The sequence below is a fragment of the Monopterus albus genome, unplaced genomic scaffold, assembly GCF_001952655.1.
Source record: "Monopterus albus unplaced genomic scaffold, M_albus_1.0 scaffold45.1, whole genome shotgun sequence".
Taxonomy (NCBI): Eukaryota; Metazoa; Chordata; class Actinopteri; order Synbranchiformes; family Synbranchidae; genus Monopterus; species Monopterus albus.
The window spans coordinates 1,860,948-1,882,455 of NW_018127925.1; the positions used below are offsets into that span (position 1 = coordinate 1,860,948).

At 39.8% G+C, this 21,508-nt stretch overlaps 1 protein-coding gene across 1 annotated transcript in view; it reads right to left on the reverse strand.

The window, feature by feature from the left end:
* The window catches only part of grik4 (glutamate receptor, ionotropic, kainate 4), a 311,608-nt gene that overhangs the window by 112,235 nt on the left and 177,865 nt on the right, over nt 1–21,508 (reverse strand). The window contains 1 exon segment of the mRNA XM_020600102.1: nt 3,191–3,355. Within this exon segment, the coding sequence (XP_020455758.1) occupies nt 3,191–3,355 (165 nt within the window).

Sequence of the window (21,508 nt, forward strand, 5' to 3'; positions counted from 1 at the left end):
TATAAAAGATTTTCACATATGAGGGCAGGAAGATATTGAAATGGGAAGGCAGATAAACAAAGTGAGAGACAGTGGGGGAAACAGAGAGACAGGAACAGTAACAGGCAGCAATATCTGCAGGCTTAAAACATAAAATCCAGTATTTAAACATGAAAGCTATGATATCCCCAAACGTGACACACACACACACACACACAACACACACACACACACACACACCCCTCATCTTGTTTTCCACATTCCACTTCCCAAGGACTGACTTAAAGGTTTCACCTTTGTGGATGAAAACATATCTTCAGCTGGAGACATTTTATTAGTTTTACTGCTCTAATGTACACAGGCCTTATGCTTTCAGTATCCTGCAGAACAGATTTCTATTTCTTCTAATTAAACCTCTCCACTCAATGATGTGAGGCAGACACAATGTACTGTTCATGTGTGAGCATGTGTGTGCAAGGTTTGTGTGCATGATAATAATTTAGTGTTGGCTATTGGAAAATGCAGAGCATTAACCAGCCATGTGTGTGAAAGAGGCAAAGGGGAACCATTTTCGGACCCAAGCAGTGAATCCAGAGGCAGCGAAATGAATTATTAATAAGTAATCCCTTAGTCACCCATGGGGGAGGGTGGGAAGGGTGAATGTAAGACACAAACAGACTTTAAGCAAAGATTTGTACAGGATGCACACATTTACAGTACATGCACACGTACACACAGACACACACCATTGCACCCGTCTGCATGGTTTCACCAAATTATAAAGCTGAATGAGTTGTCTGCCAGCCAACATGCTCCTGGCCCTCATGACACTTTCATTTGCTCCTTTTCTGCACAGCTAGCGTTGTGTGTGTGTGTATATATATGTATGCGTGTGTGTGTGTGTCAGAGTTTATATACGCTGTATCAGAGCTCTGCCTCCTCACCACAGTTTTTTCGTTGCCCCTTGGACCACTGAAATCAGTGCCAAGGTGTCCATTAGCGGCAGGAATTGTCAGAACAGTACTGTGCTGCTAACTGAGGTCAAATCATGGTCACAAGGTTGGCTAAAGTCCACCTTCCCTGCTTAATATTGATTTTCTCTGATCAATACAAGTTATAGGAAGGACAAATGAGCAAGGACAGGCATACAGGGAACAAGTCAACGGTATAGAGTACCTGTATGTTTCATGGGAAACAAATGACAGCTGCACAACGTGCATGCGTACACACAAACAGGCACAACATGCCAGTCACAGCCAAATTCATTCGGCTGCAGGTCATAGCACTTAAAAAATAATAAATAAAACTTTCTTGGAATAAAGCCATCTTCAGTTGCCATTATTTTCCAGTTGTGGAAGGTGACTAAGTACATTTACTCAAACTCATTACTGTACTTAAGTACAGGTATCTGTACTTTACTCAAGTATTTTCATTTTGCGCTACTTCATACCTTAACTTAACAGGATTTTAGAAACAAATATTATACTTTTTTACTCCACTACATTTATTTTATAGTTTTAGTTACTAGTTATTTTTCAAAATTTGATTAATAAAGCATACAGTATAACACACAGCAGAACTGATCTCTGGTTTGTCTAATATAAATACTGATCCCTGGTGAGAAATTCACAAGCTACCCAGCAGTAATGCAGATTATAAGCATATAAGCTAATTAACATTAGCTCACCCTTTACCAGCTGCAACATTAAAGTGATAACACATCAATAATTATAATCCAAAAATATGATATACAGTACATGTGGCACTTTAAGTATATTTTGATTCTAATTCTTTTGTACATTTACTTAAGTAACATTTTGAATGCAGGACTTTCACTATTGTATTGCTACTTTTACTTAAGTAAAGGATCTGAGTACTTCCTCTACCACCGTCAGTTTCCTGAGGTACGCACACACACAGTAGCACTAAAGCTAATCGCTTATGCGTGTTATGTGGCTTTATATGCAATGAAAGAACAGCTGTTTGTGAACTGGAGGCTTGTTATGTGGTGCTGTCTGCCTTTAAAACAAGTCCAGTGTGGCACCCGTTTAGGAGCTCTATCGACATGCAGGAGTGGGTGTATGAAAGGTGGAGGTGGGACTCTCCTGGGCAGGTAGCGCTCCCTCTGTGATATTTCCATTTAAGTTCGGCCACAGAGCTGTTCCTCATCTCATTCCTGCCTCTAATTACACCCACGCTTTGAGCCACAGAACATATTCACAAGATAAACACAATCAAACATGCACACATGAATACACAAGGAGAAAACAAAGCACTCATTCAAACAAAGATACACAGAGGAGAAACCACGCAGAGGAAAGGTTTGTAGTAAACCAGGCAGACAAAGTAATACAGATTCCTGTTGTTGTAAAAGAAGCAGTCGTTCAATAGATTAAGCAGTTATGTTTGTCAAAGGGTTGTATTGAAAATCAATCCTCAGACTTTTTGTCATAGTTGTTTATATCGGTTGTTTCCTGCAGACACAAACTGTGCTGTATTGATTTCAGATAGTTTTCATTAAAATTTTGAAAACATCTACCAGTACATACTGAGGTGTGAGGCAACGAGTCGTCACACAGTAAACTGACTCACTTGAATTAATGGAGCCACCTGCAGTGTATTTGTCACATCTGTGTGACAACTTACTGGAAATCTCATAACAGGCCTTTAAAAAGGTCCATAAGCCTTTCTGTTGAAGGTCATTTCTGCCTTGACACAGATTAAGTGATTTTTACATAACAATACTGATAGCTGCCACAATATAAAAGAACAAAATACAACCCAGCAGCAGCCAGACACAAACACACCTTTTGACTCCCGCAGCTATCAAAACATGACAGCTCATTTTGCGTTCCTGCACTGGCACCAGGCTGTCATCTGTTTTCAATAATTTGTTTGGATCAGTTTGACCAAAATATTGTTAAACCAGACAGATTTGTCTCTGTACTTGGGAGGAAGAGTGTGAGAGAGTGAGAAAAAAAACCCCAGCAGGCCTGAAATGAAATGACAGGCTTGCTGATCTAAAAATGAGTGACACTTTGGGTGGTGCGATTGCTGACTGGACCCAGCGGTGCCTCACATTTATTACTTTCTTTTTCTCTGACTCCACACATAGAGACACAACCAACAGATTCACACTCACATATACAATCACACAATCTCTGTTGTTTCCTCGACAAATTAATTGGCATTTCTTCTCTGGTTTACTTACTTGTTTCCCCCATTTCATATTCACTGTCTCTTAGCAGTTCAAAGATGTCCACCTCCAGCTTGCCAGTGGTGGAGCGGTTACTGTTCCTGTTGATGCTGTCTTTGGCCAGCGTGATGGCCAGACGCTCTCCCCTGCTGCACTCCATGGGGTCATCAAGGATGGCAGCTGAGGACAAGGAAACGGAAAACGGTGACGGGTTGTGAGTGTGAGAGAAAAGAAAAAGGAGATAATTATCTACAGAGATAAGAGAGCAATGAAAGCCAAGGTGGCCCATTTGGCCAATTATCATTCAATCTGACAACCTGTAAAGACAGATCATATAATTAAAGCCTGTTGTTTTTTTTTGTTTTTTTTATCTACAAGAAAGGTTCACTCCGGTAAAGCTGTTCCCAAGGTGTATAGATTTATTAGCAACAATACTTGTGACATTTTGTGCACACTGTTCTCCATTAATCTAGAGTGCCTGCAGTGCTGCAGTACTGTTCTTAATAAATCCATACACACTGGAAGCCGCTTTCATACGTTCGTTCTAAAAAGGTGGGAGCTTTTTAATATAAATATCCCATCTGTACAAAAGCTTAAGAATCTTTCACTTGATCTAGAGTACTGTCAAAAACATTGAAAAAAATATAACCTTGTATTATAGTATATTATTTAAGACAGCAGAAACATTCAAAACAACTTTGAAAAAAGGCACAGTAAAGACGTAAAACTCCGGTTTTGTGCGTTCTCAAAATACATTACGTCAATAACATGTTAAAAAGACATTTTTGTAAACTAAGTGTATTCATGTCAAATTGACAGAAACAAACAAAAAATATATAATTTGTTTGCTGTGTTATCATAAAAGACAGAATTTTTATAAGTACTGAATAAATAGTCTGTGTTATATTTTTGATTATTCACTTTTTCCAGGTGTTATGCCTGACCCCAGCTACTCTATACTACATCACGACTCATGTCCAAGATCTCCGTAGACCCTGGCCGTTACTGAAATGTAATCATTAAAAAGTTTCACTTTAAATGTTTAATCATGTTTTAATTGCATTAGCAGGCTGCAGGAACAACCAACATTTAAACTATATGAAGTATAACATACCTCAATAGGTCTATGCTCAGGGTAGAAAGGAAAACAATTAAAGGAGTAGCAGATGACTTAAAGCAGGCTTTGCAATTAATATAATTATAGTGGGTTAACGCAAAGGTTCTCAAGTTAAATTGATTACAGTTACAGCTAAAGCAGAAGCAATAAAAATAACCTTGCCAGTAATGAGCAAAATTAATAAGGCACAAAAAATACAATTAAGTACAACTTGGCTGAAAGGTAAATGTACTGTAGACTCTATTAAACAGAACAATGGCAGGTTGAATCTTATAATTCCAAGCCCTGACTTCTAACTGACAATAACTTAATATGATCACTAGTATGTTATTTGGATAGCTTCCTAAAATCAAAGACACACATTCATTTAAATTTTTATGTAAAAGGGGCAAAGATTATGTCTCAGCAAGCAAGAGTGAATTTGAGTTGTATTTAATGTCTTGTGTTAAGTGTGTGAAACACTCTTTTGAAATCAAGCATGCAAGTTTAAGTTCAGTTTCATTATAGTCTGACACTTTCAGTAGACTGTTATTCTTGGCTTTATTGTGAAAAAAAAAGTCTCAGCCATCATGAAGACACTTCTTATACAGCAATGACATCAGCATTCAACACTATTAAGCATGGTTCTCACAGAGTTTTCAAATCCCTCACAGTGAACAGGGTTGTGAAATGTCATTCTTTACAAGTTTTAGATTTTTTTAAAACTCAAATATAAACTCATTCAGCTTTCTAGACTTCTACACAAAACTCCTGTGATGGAGACTGAAGCATGTTGAACAGTTTACAGTGATTGGTCTCACCATGGTTTCTTGATGAAATCATGACGTCTTTTGTCACATCTCACACCCAAAGAGCACCATTGCATCTTAAAACTGCTACAATCAATATTTTTGCATTAAGTAGATCGATTGACTACATGTACAGTACCGTGTAAAAAAAACGGGTTGTAGTAACATAGAGAATTACCAACCAGCGCTGCAGTCCCCCTTAGCTCTGTGAAGTCCGTCTGTTTCGGTTTTATGGTTCATGGCTTTACTGTTTTGTTTCACTCTCACTGCTCTTATCAGCACTTTCAGACACAGCAAGCAATGCGCCTTAGTGAACAGGCTATAAGAACCCTCTACGCTACCTGTTTAACATCAACCTAGTAGTGAAGCATTTAGCAGCTAAAATTGAGATATTTTCAGATATCTGGCAATGACAGTGGAAACAGCTTTTTATGGCATTAGAATATACTGCATCACCTTTTAATAGCTTGATTTCCAAGGCTGTGCAAAAAATACAAATATCACTACAATTTCAAAAATTGTAATAGTATAAATGAAATGCCTTGTTGCTCTGTGCAATCTTTCAACTCAACATAGTGAATGAAGCTTTTAATACTGACATGTATTGGTCTCACAGGAGTCGACGTTTGGGAGTGGTGAATACATGGCAGATAGCAAACAAGAAAGGCCGTTTTCCATCAGGGAAAACATGAGCTGGGCCTTGATCCATCAAAACCAATCAATGAGTAGACCGAAGGTATGCTGAGGCGTAAGAGGCTAGGGACTGTGGAAAAGGGGCTCACTGAAAGGTTGGTATAAAACGAGAATTCCTATAAAGGTATGCAGCACAGGAAAGAGCTCTCAAGAGGTCTTTTAGAATGTCTCACAGATCTGAATCCTTATGTAAATGTTAACCTCAGGCTGATTTAATCATAACACTCCAAGTATACTAATCCTGTAAAAAGAAATTCATAAAATGCTAAAATAAACATATTACATTAATAGATTTAATGAATCACAGAAAAACATAGAAAAAAATGTATATGTATGTACCCTTATGTTCTCAATCTCAAAATCTGAATGATAGATGGGTTTATTTATTTTGTGTGTTTTTAAGGGAGCCGTGCAATAGTCGGATGTGTATGGATGCGAGTGTGTAATTTTGCTGGGTTTTTATTATTTATGATTATTTTATTATCGAAGGATTGCATTTTAATTTCGTTGTACAATGTACAATGACAATAAAGATACAGATAAAGATAATTAGTTATAGGGACAAACTAAAATTTAATTAAAATGCCCCTTTTCTACGGAGGATGGGGATCAATCCATATCAGAAGCTAAGGATATCGGCCTGGTTTTGTTAAGTTTTCTGTACACACAGCGTTGTTGTAAAAGGGCGGAAAACATACTCAGAAACCCACTCCACCCAGCTCACTCTCTGCTCAGACACAAAAACTGCACCTACAGCCTCAGGCACAGCAGGGCGGACAGTATCATCACACACAGGACTAGACTCTTCAACAGCTTTTTCCCTGCTGCAGTAAGACTGATGGCAAATACGAAAATGTGCAGAATATATGTGCAATAACCCCTTACTAGACATGCACAATAATAATACAGAAATGTTCCACAAGGTATTTTTGTAAGAGCATCTCATCAACAGTGTTTTCTTGTGGGACCTGAATAATAGCAGGACATTCTCTACCAAGCAATGGAAACAGGCCTGAATATAAACTGTGTTTTAGTATGTTATAACCCCTCACTACCTCACCAAGCGTAATGACATATCGAACTCCACCATGTGAATTACTAAGTGCGATGTTTGAAGTTCACTGGGGAAAATACTATTACCCTATTTTTGTGTATTGCGGTTTTAATGCTTTGTTGATTTTAAGACTAAGTGTTCTTTCTGGCCTTTGACTCCTTACCTGACACCAAAGGAGATCTGCACAAGAATTCCTATATGCCTAGACTGTTTGTTTATGCATAAATGGCAAATAAAAATCTTGACTTGACTTGACTTGATACCTTCACAACATTAAAGCAAGTCTGAAGCATGTCTTAGGGTGTCGGACACGACAATCAATCATTTTATCTCGTATAGTGTGTCATAGTAAACAACAACAACTGATGCTGCCTCTGGGACACCTCAAAATGCCCTGAAACTAAGTCTAGCATGTCAGAACCTTTTTTTTAAAAAATCATTTACGACATGTTGGCGCAATGCTGACCAACAGATTGCCGTTTCATTCACATCATTTTTGGCAAATTGGACTGAACCATATTCATTAAATATCACAGTGATATAGCTAATGTTAGCATATTGACTTTCACAATCAGCCTTGTGAAGTAGTTACCCTATCAGGGCTAGCTAGCTAGTTTTCTGTTTTACTACCATCTTAAAGCACTACCTCAAGCTCTCTGTGAAGGATAGACAACACATATGTTGGCTACCAGCGTGTAGTCTGTCATATGCCTCGTCAAAGAATGTATGATTTTGTAATCATGTAATCTGACAGTGATCATCTTATCAGACAAAAAATGGCGTAGTCTGAACCAGGCATAAGTCTGTGTTTAATTTTAATGCTTGTAATTCTGGGATTAATATGTATACAGCCTACAGTTTACAATGCATCTGGTGTGGACTGCTGGTTTGGTAGTGTTTGCTATTGTGCTGAGCTGTTGGAGAGAGATGCTTGTTTTATCTGAAAGATGTGATGAAGTATAAATGAAGTGAATTAATGTACAGTACATTCATTGTGGTGATGATTGACTTAGCTGTTTCACGCTGTGTAAATACATCGCTTGTAGTGGTGGTGGAAAAGGGTCGATGGCAGACCAAGCTCAGTGGCCTATGACAGGGTTAATTGACAGGGAGATCTGTGAAGTGTGTGTTTTGGAGGAAAACCAAACAACTGCTGCTAAATGTATACCATCTGGACCTCAACCTGTGTCAAGGATCCTGTGATGTAACTGCTGTTGTAGTACTCAAGATGAAGGTCCAAACACAGGTTCGCATTGCCTTAAGATGGGCACACACGCAATGACAGGCTGAAACCTAAGACTGGATGAGTCACACTTAAGGACTGTTTCCACCAACTTGTGCGGATTTATAGTGCTCGGCAGTTGGAAAGGAGCACACACCTAACGGCTGAGTAAACTCAGTGGATAACACACTGAATGACTGTTCAGTGTGTGTGTGTGCTCCAGTCATATCTGATTGCATTTGATACGCTTGCTGTCCTAGATTTGGGAAGCACCTGACTCAGATGCATATTACTGGAAGATGTGCAGAGAACACCTTTTTGTACAAGTAACCTCAAATAAACATAATGGAGTAAAAAAGACAATTATCTTCCATGTATGTAGTTCATTCATTCATTTATTTATTTATTTTCTACCGCTTAGTCCCTGAACGGGGGGGGGTACACCCTGGACAGGTCGCCAATCCATCGCAGGGCTAACATAGAGACGAACAACCACACACACGCACGCACTCCTATGGGCAATTTAGAGACACCAATCAACCTAAGCTGCATGTCTTTGGACTGTGGGAGGAAGCCGGAGTACCCGGAGAGAACCCACGCAAGCACGGGGAGAACTCAAAGTATGAAGTAGCAGGAATTGGAAATATTCAAATAAAGTACAGTTACCTCAAAATTAGTAGGTAGATATTTCAGTAAATACTTTTGTCATCTCCGACCACTGGCTTTTCATGTCGTCGGCATACAGAAGCTTGAAGTGTCTCTGGAAAGTGTCAGTCGAGGGTGTTTGAAGGATCTGTTGGCTTCTCTATTAACTCAGACCAAGTGCTAAATGCAGATCAAATGAACTAGCTCTTCAGATACTGTACAAGGTTATTAATGGCAATGTGCTTTCAAACTCATGGACCTTGACAGCCATTATCTGACAGGGAGGGAAGGGAGTTCAGAGGGACTTGGCCTTTGATCCAGTAAATGCTTTTAAACAATATGCAGTCTGATTTAACATGGCTTTCATTTGAACTAGAAATCAGCAGCTTCTATTCAAAAACCAGGTACTTTGTTGAGCTAACTTTGCACATATATGTGCTCTTAGTAATTATTATTGCCTTGAGGAACTGCATGTTTGACCTGTTTCTAGTGAGACGTTTTTTAGACTTTCTCTAGTAAAGTAGCTCATCCATTAGCCTACTACTTACAGTATGCACCGAGGAGTCTCACCACGTCTAAGATTGAGCATATGTTTTATTCAAGTCATAGGCCTCTTTGCTCATTTCTTTTATATTTTGGAAAAATCCATCCTCTTTTGCATGTTCTTGCTCAAATGCTGCTCACAGATGTTTTGCAAATAAAAATTGCGAATGAAAGCTAGAGTTGCTTCTATTCAATTTGACCTATTTTACTTTGTAATCATGTGAGAAATTGGAAAGTTTAAATCACACAGGTTTTTCTTGAATCAAGCACTTAAGCCTTGAGTTAGAAATCTGTCTCTCTAAATCACTGTTCAAAGACAGCACCACTCTGTTCCACCTACTGGACCAGTGTTCAATACACTCTACATATGCACCCAGTATGCAATAAGTGGCTTGTCAACCTTTTTAGGGTTTCTTGGTGTTATTCTCACATCCTGTTAGTTCTTTGTTGATCGTGCCTTAAAAATAAATCTTTAAGACATGTTAATGTGCACCAATGTGTAGCATGCAATGAGGAGACTAGAAAATCTGTTTAAAAGCCTTTGTCCATTTTCATGAAGGACTGAAGTAATTGTAGCATTTACAAATTTTTATTCTGAGTGACACTGCATATATGGTACAGTATTTTAAGTCTATGAGTTCAAGGCAAACTAAACACGGTGCAAACTTAGTTTGCTTTACACACCGATTGCCTCAGTTGCTTTTCTTTAAGATGGTTGCATAACAGACTTCATTTCAAATTCCTTTCCCCATATTCTTGCACTGACTTCTAGCTTATCAACTTCATTAGAGAGCTACTTGTTTTGTTGTAGCTGCCTGATACGTCCTGCCTGTCATTTGTTCTGTTAGTCGCTGCTCCTGAGGCCATGCCAACACACAGAAACACAGTTGCGTACTAATGCGAGTTTGGAGAGGGCTTAATGACAGCATCAACTAAGAAGCCACTTTTGGCCAGAATGTGCACTTGGATGCCTTTGAAAAACACAAATAACAAAGCAGTTCATTAGCTAATCAAGGACTCCTGTGGGACACTGACTCAGACCTTTAGCTCTCTTTTTATTGTTGTCACCACCGACCTTTCCTTGTTTTGCTTTGATATACAATTTTTTAAAAAGAGCACAATTAATCAAGATTTTATTCATTGCATGTGATTAATTGTACTGCCAGAAAAATTATAACCCACTTATTTTGTGTCTGATTTAAACTGAAACCATACCACTCAAGCAAAGAGTGGAATTCAAATAAAGATCTCAGTTTATATGAGACATATGTAAATGTGAAGGTCGAGGACAGTTCTCTCTCGGTGTTTTCATTCAGCTGTCATTTAGTAAAATAGATTTGTATATTTGCCCTTAACAGTGGGAAGCCAAAACAACTGAGGAGGGTGATTAAATTTAAAGTTGCATGGGAGGAATGTCAAGGTTATGTCAGTGGACTGTACTTCATACTATGTACATCCCAATTTCTCTGATTTCTGATGAAGAGACGTGTCTGTTCACCAAAACTTCTGAGAGGGATGGTCTCGTGTATCCTCGGTCACCAGTCCTCCAGCAGCGTCCTTGCGGCGTCTCCTGTCCTCGGTCAATTGGAATGACTTCCAGATCAAGTGAGGACTGAGGACGTAGGGACGCTCTTATAAGAGGCATGAGATGTACCCATTGTCTGTTTTCACTGTAGCTAAAAGGTCACTCATCACTTTCATCAAAAAGAGCTACACACACAATCAACAATATCATGATGTTTAATCCAAAGGGGTAAAAACTGCTTTTCCCTTTCATTTCAGACTTTGTTAGAGAGGTTTGAGTCCTTTTGAAGGTATTTTAAATCCACACAGTAACAAGTTGGGATTACATAGTTGTGAATAATTTGTTATTTTCAACATTCTATGAACAAAAATACTCATTTATTTGGTGGTTTCCTTGATGTTAATTACCAGAGACACTAGACAGCTATCAGCCTTTTCAGCACGTGATGTCCCGTGTTCATCTGTGAGTGTGTGTGTGCATGTACCTGCGTTTCCCCGAACACGCCTGCACTTGTGTTTATTAGCAGATGAAAACACTGTGTGTCATGCTTGTGTAATAGCTATTTTATTCATTTGGAGCAGCATGACTGCGAACTATACCTCAGCCAATCTGTCTGCTTGTCTGGCTACATGGCAAATGGAATTGCTAGCTCCACACTTTAATCAATCTCATCCGCAAGCCCTGTGGTGCACACTACCGAAGGAAGCGGAGGTGCTATCTTACATAATTAGAAAACCTCATTTACGGAAGTCCTGGCGACAAGAAACTGATTTCCTTGTGTCACCTAATGTAATTATAGCCCACATACACCTATCATAATGTGTGTGAGTGGACTGAATTGTTAAATCTCATTAATCTGAGGCTGAACGCTAAGGCTGACTCCACTAGCCTGCAAAAATTTGTCATTTTAGTTAATGTGTATTTAGTCTGCATTTTATACGTCTTCTGTTGTCCCTGGTGGTCAGTGGGGAATTGGTTGGAACAGCAAGCATAGATATCAGTAGGAAGCGGTCAATAATCATAATAATTGGTGGTGAAATTCCCATGTTTGTGATTAAAAGGAAGCCTCTAATAAAATCCCTCTGGACCTGTGAATAAAAAAGCCATTAACTGAGAAACATGCTGTCTTTTTTTCCCAACCTCCTTGTCCAAAGAACCTGCGAGGCTGATGACAAAGAGGGAATGACACTGAAATAAATAGATGATAATTGGAAAGCTGTAATCTTACTGCTCTTGTTGATAATTTCTGACAGCATTTCTCTGCAGACCTCACCTTTGCCATTATTGGTTGAGACAAGAGGGACATCAGAGGACAAAGCCTCTGATGTTACTCTCACAGCAGTCATGTCAGGTCATTATCACACATTAAGACACATTCATTGAATCAATATATGATCAAAACAGTAATGATGGTTAATAAGAATGAGAGTAAATGGATTTTTATACCAATTCATCATTTTCACCTTGTGTTCAATGAACATACTATACTCTCAACAAAATGAGTGGACTGCAAAAAGACAAAAAAAGATCTCGTGCTCAAAATCAAAACGCATACAGTAACGAATCCAGAAAGCCTTAAAGTGCTTTTGAAGCTGAACCATACAACATAAAAAACCAAGCTTATGGCACTCTTTAGTGGAGCAATGAGTTTGTTTAAAAGCCTTTATTTAATCGGGCATCTTAGTAAAAAATGCCAACTAGTTTCAGTCTCACCAAGTCTTCATCAGGGCAGAAACATAACAAACTGCACCTGGTACTGTTTATGGGTAGTACCTCGGAAGTAATTAAATTACAAACGCTACAGAATAAACAACACATTAAGATAAGACGTCTAAAGCATACAAAATAACATGAAAATGAAATTGACATAGCCCTCCCAGTGAGGACAATGTGTGAGTATTATGAAAAGGGTTTATAATTTCTTCATCTAACAATACATATTACAGAAGACAGAAATTTTAGATTTTAAAACAGGTGAGGAATACATCAGTTCTCAACTAATCAAGTGTAACACCACATTTGTGGTTAATCTTCTCAGGGTACTACCCATAAAAAGTACCAGACGGAAAATATTTATGTTTCCGCCCCAATGAAGATCTGGTGAGGTCAAAACAAATCAGAGTTTTTACTGAGATGCCGGTTAAATAAAAGCTTTTTAACATACTCCTTGCTCCACTGAAGAGCACCTGAAGTTTTTTTTTCCCTATTTTCAAAAAATTGTGGACTATTTACAATTTCTGAAAAAAACAAAGCCGTGTTACTGTGAATAAGAGAGGGGCGGGGAAGAGAGAATATGCCATACTGCACGTCTGTGTCTTGGAATACACTGCACTGTGGTTGTGGGTAAGAGAGACAAAGTGAAGACACCTGTCTCAGATAATAATCACTGGTGTTACCATATCATGTATTCTCTTGTGTTTACTCTTCATGTCTTTAGTCTTATGTGTTTGTACATCAATTGCATCAATATATAATATATATTTATGAGCTGAGTAATTACCAGAGGCTCATGTCACTCAGGGGAATAATGAGCAAAGTGTCATATGCAGCATGTCTGTGAGATGGGACTCATGGGAGAAGGAGCATGTATGTGTGTGTGTTGTATGAATAGTTTGTATAGTTATCTAGGGAATAATTGTTTATAATGCCACTCTCTATTTAATTTCTGCTCCACTTCAGCTTATTAGCTGGCACCACTGCAGAGCCGCATACAGCAGCTAGCCAAGTGCAAACACATAACTAGTTGATGCAGAACCACAGAGGCTTTAGGAGCTGTAGAATCTGCTCAGGTTTATGCAGAAACACCCCCCGAGTGGCAGCTGTAACTTTTAACAACTTCTACTGACAAAACATCCAATTAAACCAGAGATCACACAACAGAGTCGAAACACTATATAATAATTAAAAGAAATTTTTTTACATTTGCCCTTTGCAACATTTCCTATTTTTCCTGATTGCAGTCAAAGCAGCTGCAAAATTAGAAGTAGGTTGGAGAGCACTGATATTTCACTTAACAAGAAAGATGTAAATATGCCATGTGCAGCAGGTTTGAGCTTAAACTAAGGAACAAAAAATGAATATTTAGCAAACATATATATTGGATATTTAGCACAAACAGAAAGGCAGGGCAGCTGGTTGAAATACTGCTGATGTTGACATGAAGCGCTAAAGATCCTGCCTGCTATTGCTAATACATTAACACCAGCACAGTGTTGCCAGTGGCTGCACAGGGACATCAGATAAATTGAAAGCACAAAAGTTGTTTACCAAACGGTTCCACCTACAGGACCTTGCCAATGTCAGCATGATTACAGGACATCCACAAAGCATAAAATAGAGTCAGTGGAGAACCTGTCACCAGAACACTCAGACTGATGAAAACGGACATGGTTAGGTGGGTTAGGGAGTGGCAGTTGTCAGATGAGAAAAATGATGGTGGATCACCACAAAAACAAGCTGTGTGAATGGCTGCCTTAGTACTAGAGAAACATGTCAGGCCAAAAGTTATTTCTCATGTGTCTATACAGTGTATTCTTATCTTTTATTTCATCCACTGACAGACTGATGCTGCTGTTTGCTTCCACTCCCACTGGGTTATAGAAGTCTGAAAGCAATTCATCAGTGCAAAGCAGCCTGCCTGCTTCTCTTTCTCTTGAATCAGCTGAGCCAAGACCAATGCTCCAAATTTCGATGTCTTCATGCCAACTAATGGCCATCCACTCTCAGTGGCTGTTGGCAAACATTTCAACTTTAGAAAGAATGGGTTATTTTTGACAGCGTGGTGATAGAGAATGAGCAATGGTTGTCATGGAAAGACAGCAGGGAGTATGATTCATTGTAACTCGGCCACACTGGCGTGGGCTCGTCTCCAACGACACAGGCACACTGGTCGGCTACTCCTCTCACCAGGAATGTGATGTTCATGAGGGGGGAGTTGCTGCCTCACAGCCATACTCTTGGCATTTGCAGCAGTGTTGTGAAATATGCAGAGTAAAGGAAATTTGTACACTTCAACACATTCTTTTATGCTAATTGAAAGGGAAACACAATACATCTTTCAAGCCATTCAGGGCAAATTACATTTAAGCTTTATTTAAATTAGACAGACCTTATGTTGGGCCCACATAGCACCTTATATGTTTACCCAATACCACGGGGTACGCCTTAAAAAAAGAAACAAACAAAAAAAAACATTCACATTAGTGATTTACTGGACATTCAGACAACACTGCTTTGAAAACATGTGTGGGCATGAATAGCTTATTAGATGCACTGCAGTTCATAACAGTATATACTGTTATGACAAAAGTGCACTCATATCACTTAGAACATATAGAGCACCATAGTACTGAGTCCTAAAATCATGAAGTCACCATTCACAGAAGGGTCAACACAAAGTCACATGGTGACAGTAAACTTGTGTCCTAAAAAATCTGACAAAAAACAAACAAGCAAACAAACAAACACACACACAGTGGTCAACCTTTTCTGCCTCCAGCATGCACATAACACCTGACTCCCGCCAGCAGACAGCTTTGGTGGCAAGTGATCATAAGCTGTTTGACAGCTCTGTCACTGTCACAGCCACTGCTGTAACGTTCCAATTTTATTCAGGTCTCTGGATTTAAGGAAAATGGACGTGGTAGCAGCAAAAGAAAGCTATGAGGAAAAACAGAGAAAGAGCATTCATGCCATCATGGAAGAATAAATCCTCCTGGGTCAAACGTGATGACAGAAATAGAAATATGCAGTGTGCAGTGTGTTGCCAGCTCCTGTCAAAGCCGGACATGTCAGAGGAGATCATTCTTTAAAAGCTGTAGAGTCTCTGGAGGGCATGACAAGAGAGCGTAACACAGATAGACAGCACAGACAGATCCTTGCTCCACCACTTTATGAGTTCTTGTACCATTTGAATATGTAAAACAAAGTGATAAATGAGCAAATGTTTTCTTCTGCTCAATATAAGTGATTAAAAATGTCTAGGGGCAGTGATTCTAAGTCAGTTAAGGCAACAGAAAAAATTTGTTCATGCTGAATCCTCACAGTGCTGATTACCTTTGATAAAACAGTAGTGAAGTAAACTAATGTAATGATTTTTTTCTTATTCTTTAGCACATCGCTAAACCTGCCCAAGTGCTCTTTAGTCCTCTCACTACTTCCAGCTTATATTATATAACAGAGCAGCTTAGTGTCTGTGGATCTGTGATGGGAGCAAAACTTCAACTCCATCACTTGGGAGGAAATGGCAGCACCTGGTACGCAGCCGGCGGTTCGACTTCCCATCAATTCTCAGGACAACTTTGGTGAATTATGACACAGCTTCTTTTCCCGTCTCTCACGCGCACTCATACATCCACACAGACATTTAGTTTCTATTCCGTCTAACTGCTACCATCTCCTCAATCAAGGTGCCACCGCTGGAATTAAAGTCAGAGTAACAGGCCCTTCTTATTAAAATGAAAGCAATAGGAGGAGGAAAAGATGAAAATATATGTCAAAAGTTCATTTTCATTCAGTCTACATGGATGAAAATGAATGATGGTTTGGACTGAGTGAGTGACAGACGTGTGAGGAGGAAAGAGATTTAAAGAGTTAGAGATGAAAAGAAACAGAGAAAAAGAGAAAGTGACAGGAAGAGATGGCGGCAGAGGGAAAACCCTGGGCACACCAGACAACGAGCAGCAGACTGCGACAGAATAAGACAGCGAGATGGCTGACACACTACTGGACTGTAATCTATGATGACGATGAAGAGGGGGATGATGATGGTGGTTATTATGATGAAAGCGGCGCTGATTTGGCACTTGTAGCTCGACTTCTGGGCCCATGAAAGACAGGCAGGCAGGCTAACAGACAGTGGGTCCTGGGGGAATTGCAGCTCTCAGTGGGTGTCATTTACCTGTCTGTCAGGATACCTCCCTCAACAGTCCTGGACTACAGATAGACCCACTGGTATTTAACTGTCTGGAAGGTCGAGGGAGATCACTGCATGGTTTGATGAGAGGAAAGGAAAGAAAGTTACACAGGAGGAGAGAAAGAACAGAGCAATGTTGATGACAGGAGTGTAGAAAGCTTTAGTAAAAGACATCAGCTAGTGACGGGGAAACTATTGATAGAGGCTGTACAGGTATATACAGAAATAGCCTAAGCTAGCTTGGTATCTTAGTGTACATGTACTGTAATAGCCTTTAATACCTGATGTAACCTTGGAGACATACTTAAGATTGCTGACCAGAAACAGCCACATGCAGGCTGAGAAGAGCCTTTGGCATTTTGACACGGTAGCTTAACCTGCAGTAAACTGACCTTCATTATTCGAGATGCCTGACAGGAGATGACAGGAGCATTTCTTTCATAGGCGTCTGATGAACAGACCTCACACAAACAAGCAAAACTCAATGCAGATTCCAGTCCTGCGCAATGCCAGTGCATTCAGAGCTGCAAGGATCGGTCAATTAGCCAATCAAGGGAAAATAAAGCTAAACTATTTTGATAGTCAAATGACTGCATTAGCCATTTTTAGAGCCTAAATGCTTTTTCTCTCTTGACAAGTGTGAGGATTTTATGCTTTTTGTCATCATACATGATAGTAAACTCTTTAGATTGACAGTATGGCTGTAACAAAACAAGACATTTGAAGACTTCGTTTGTGTCTATGGGAATTATTACGAGACTTTTTCACTATTTTCTGACACTTTATAAAGTTTCAAAGGGAAAAGATACTGGATCAATACTGGACCATTCTCCTGTTATCTACTATTATCACATGGCTGCTTCTTGTATCTGTGACAGCCTTTAACATGACACTCTGAGGAAATATGGAAAGACATTCAGCCGCTCCGATGGGTTGAGAGCACTCAAGGCAGGCAGTGCTAATCCTGCTGCTTTAGGGCCATCTTACAGTATAATCCACCACGTGAAAGGACATTAGAAACCTTGCTCTCAATCACTCATCCCTCTCTCTGTCTTGCTCTGCCTCATTCCTTTTCTCTCATACACACATAGGCATGTAGTCACAAGCTCAAACTTTGAGTGATGGCCACTGCACATAAAGGGCATGTCTCGGTTCTAAACGGGGCTAGTATTGCCTTCGTCGAGGCAGTATTTACAAATTGCTCAGCATTTGTTAGTTTCTTTTTCATCCGTGTCATTTCTTGAAATTGGAAAAGTGAAATGTTGCAACTTCACAGGTGTAAAAGTCAACAATGGAAGCGTCCGCTATGCCAGTTCCAAATTCTGGTTATATAAGGTTATACAAGTGAGATAATCATATGTAAAATCCTGGTAGATACTGTCACAGTCCCATGATGGTATTGAGAAAAATTTCTATCGCAATATTGCGAATTCACAAATATTGTTACATCCCTAAATGGCAGTAAAGTTAAGTTGCTCAGATGAGAGCTGGTCACCGACAACTGGAGTTGTTAATCCTCTTTCTTGTAGAAAACAGTCCTCTGCTGTTTTAGCTTCATTTAAGCTTTCCAAACCCTCTGTTTGCCTTGACTTGTTAATTATCCAGATTACTAGCTTCCACATTTTTGTTTCAAATTGGATCAAGGCACTTAACAGCACTTACTGTAGAAACATGTCAAAACAGCTGTCAAAGAACAACCTTCCCTCACTAATATTCTAAACATGTAATGGGCCATAATATATTAGCAACATCTTCAGAAAATAAATCACATGCACATTTATTCAAAAGTAAAAACAGAGAAAAATGGGAAGAACTGTGGTCAATCTGACAAAGGCCAGGCCTATCCAGGCCTACCACTATGTGCCTGCAGTGAACAGGATGGTGTGAGAGATTCAAACTGGACTTCAGGTTAACTCTGCTCTCCTCAACAGATTGAAAGCACTTTTAAACAGACTGCAAAGATAAAAAGAAAGAATTAACATGATGATGTATAAACAAAAGGCATGGAGAGATATCCAGAGGGAGAAAAATCAAATCATTTCATGTTGAACAGGGGCAGGATATATCTGAGGGCATCCAAAGTTCCCACAGCTTAGGCTAAAGCTCAGGGACAACAACCCACAGACAATGAGTACGGTGTGTCGGTATGTGCTTGAGCACATGTGTCGTCATCATCACCCTCTCACGGCTGTACCTCTAGAGAAGCCAGGGGCAATGTTTGTGTCTCCCTTGCTGTTTCTACTACCTGCTCTTTCAAGTGAGGGCCACTTTTGCGTCATTATACCTGCATGTGAACAGTGCATGGGATCCAGATGCTAGAAGTGGCCCTGGAGGACACTTAATGCTCTCACAGCACCTCTCAACTGTTCACACATACAGACACACGGGTCCATAAATTAAGCCTGAAATTTGAGTAGGTGAGGAATGTTATCATGCAGGCAATGACTGTAGAGATTTTCCTAGTGAGCAGGGCAGGAGGGCTAACAATGTAACTGGTAGACCCCGAGGGATCTGCCAGGGAAAACACTGCATGCTTACGCCTGATGGTGAAAACACCCTTTGTTTGTGAGTATGTGTATGTTTCTACGTGTACCTCTTCTTCAGTTTATGAGCAAGAAACAAATAAGAACAATACGCATTTGTAATAGGAGCAGTGGACGGGGCATCCACATGGGAGTCTGTACTGGAGTGTGTGTGGCAGATAAGGTGAGGGACCTGGAGACAAGACAGGACAGGACACAGCTGGAGTGGATGGTAATCCATGGTGCTTCCCTGTAGAACTACACTCTGTGTAATCTGAGGTACAGAGATAGGAGAAATACAAGAGGCACAATCATCCACTGACCCTGAACAGTCAGGGAGCCGGTGATGGAGACCAGAGAGGCAGAGGAAAGGAGAAAAGCTACGCAAACACATACACTGACACCCAGAGACCCGTCAATTGATTGAGCTCAGAATAAGTTAATAATACAGCTGGCTGCACAGTGAAAATAGTCTACCTGTCTGTACGCAGTTAACAGAGCACCACACTGCCCTAGAGTCCCGGCTTTGTGTTTGTGTGTTTAATTGTGCCTGTGGTTATCTTATCAACAGTGTCCATGATGTCCTGCCATGAAATTTGTCATTTCTCTACTACCTTGTTAGCCCCCCGCCACATCCGCTTCTACTGGCACTTTCTTCCTTGTTATCACTCAGAGTACTGTGCAATGGCCTATGGTTTACTTTTACACTATATTTTAATCACTGCTTCTGTAAAAGTTTCAGTGTTCATATGGTTTTATGGTAAAATTACTGGCCTAAAATAAACTGCATAGATCCAAAATATTAGAACTACTCTTTTTAACAATGACCTCAGAGGTTGTTTTTTTTTTATATGACTGCATATGCAGACCCAGGACACACTGGAGAGACTATGTCTCCTGGCTGGCCTGGGAATGCCTTGGGGTTCCTCCTGAGGAGCTAGAGGAGGTGTGTGGGGAGAGGGAAATCTGGGAGTCTCTGCTCAGGCTACTGCCCCCGTGACCCGGTCTTGGATGAAGCGGATGAAGATGGATGGATGGACAGAGCATATTCTGTGGTTGCAGTGTGTACCTTGGTGTTGCATAAAGCTTAAGCAGCAGCTACTGCTTTGAGCCCCCCCCACACACACCAAAAAAAAAAAAAAAAATATAATAATAATCTGATGCGATTGTGATTTTGTTAACTGACTCACTGAACTGGTTTTAAGTGTTTTGAATAAAAGGAGTCCATGAAAGCACTCTTGTCATTCAAAAACTAAAGTGCTGAACTAAAGTACTGAAGGTGAAAACACAGTCACAGAGCTTACAGTAAACATTGCATTCTGTGGTCGACTTCAGACTCCTTCAGCTGTAATCTATTCATGTTTTTTCAGTACAAATGTTTTTTCCTCTCCTTTGTACAGTACCATTTGTGTCTCAGGCAATAAGAATACATTGTAAATATACTACGTCATAAACCCTCACTTTCTAGTTCTAGTTTATAGAAACCACGTCTGCCTTCATTTGGGTTTTCTTTTGCAATATTTTAATGTTAAGGCTGTTTCTCATAAAACCATCGACTGTATAAAATATGGACATCATGACAGCTCCCTGAAGTAAAGCCACCGTGGCTCAACCACCCCCTGGTGGCTGGTTTCATTATAGATCATAAATCCCTGCCTCTTATTAATTGAGTTCACCCACGACATTATCGGCAGCTTCACGCTTTTTTCATTATTCACATCTCCATCTTTCTATTCTTCTAAACTTCAACTCTTATTTCAACTGAATTGTGTTTTAAATCAAGACATTTTCCATTATAATTTAGTCATTTTTTTTGTCAGTCCACTTTCACTGACATTTTTAAGTAACTGTAAAACATAAACAGTAGAGATAGTGTGACAGACCTGAACACAGCAGTATTCACAGAAACAGGATTAACTGAGGAAAAATAAAATGCACACCCACACACAATGTTAAATACACCACATGTTTTCTAGGAGCACATCATAACTGATTAGTTCTGCTGTTGCCTGTGTCCTCACAACCAGACATACAGTATATCTGGTATGGAACCTACTGTACATAGGAACAAGCCAATAGCAAGTCCCTCCTAGGGTTAGTTAGCCATTAGGCAGGCAGCCGTCCCTTGTCTCCTGGTAGAAAGGCCTCATATGGCAATGAATTTCAAATACAACAGCAGGCAATGCCAGCGATGTGCACACAGGTAAGAAGATGAATGAGGGCATGTGTGCAGGTGAGTGCACTCATATGTGTTAACACATAGTCACTGGCTGGTGCACAAACACACACACACACACATATATGTAGGGC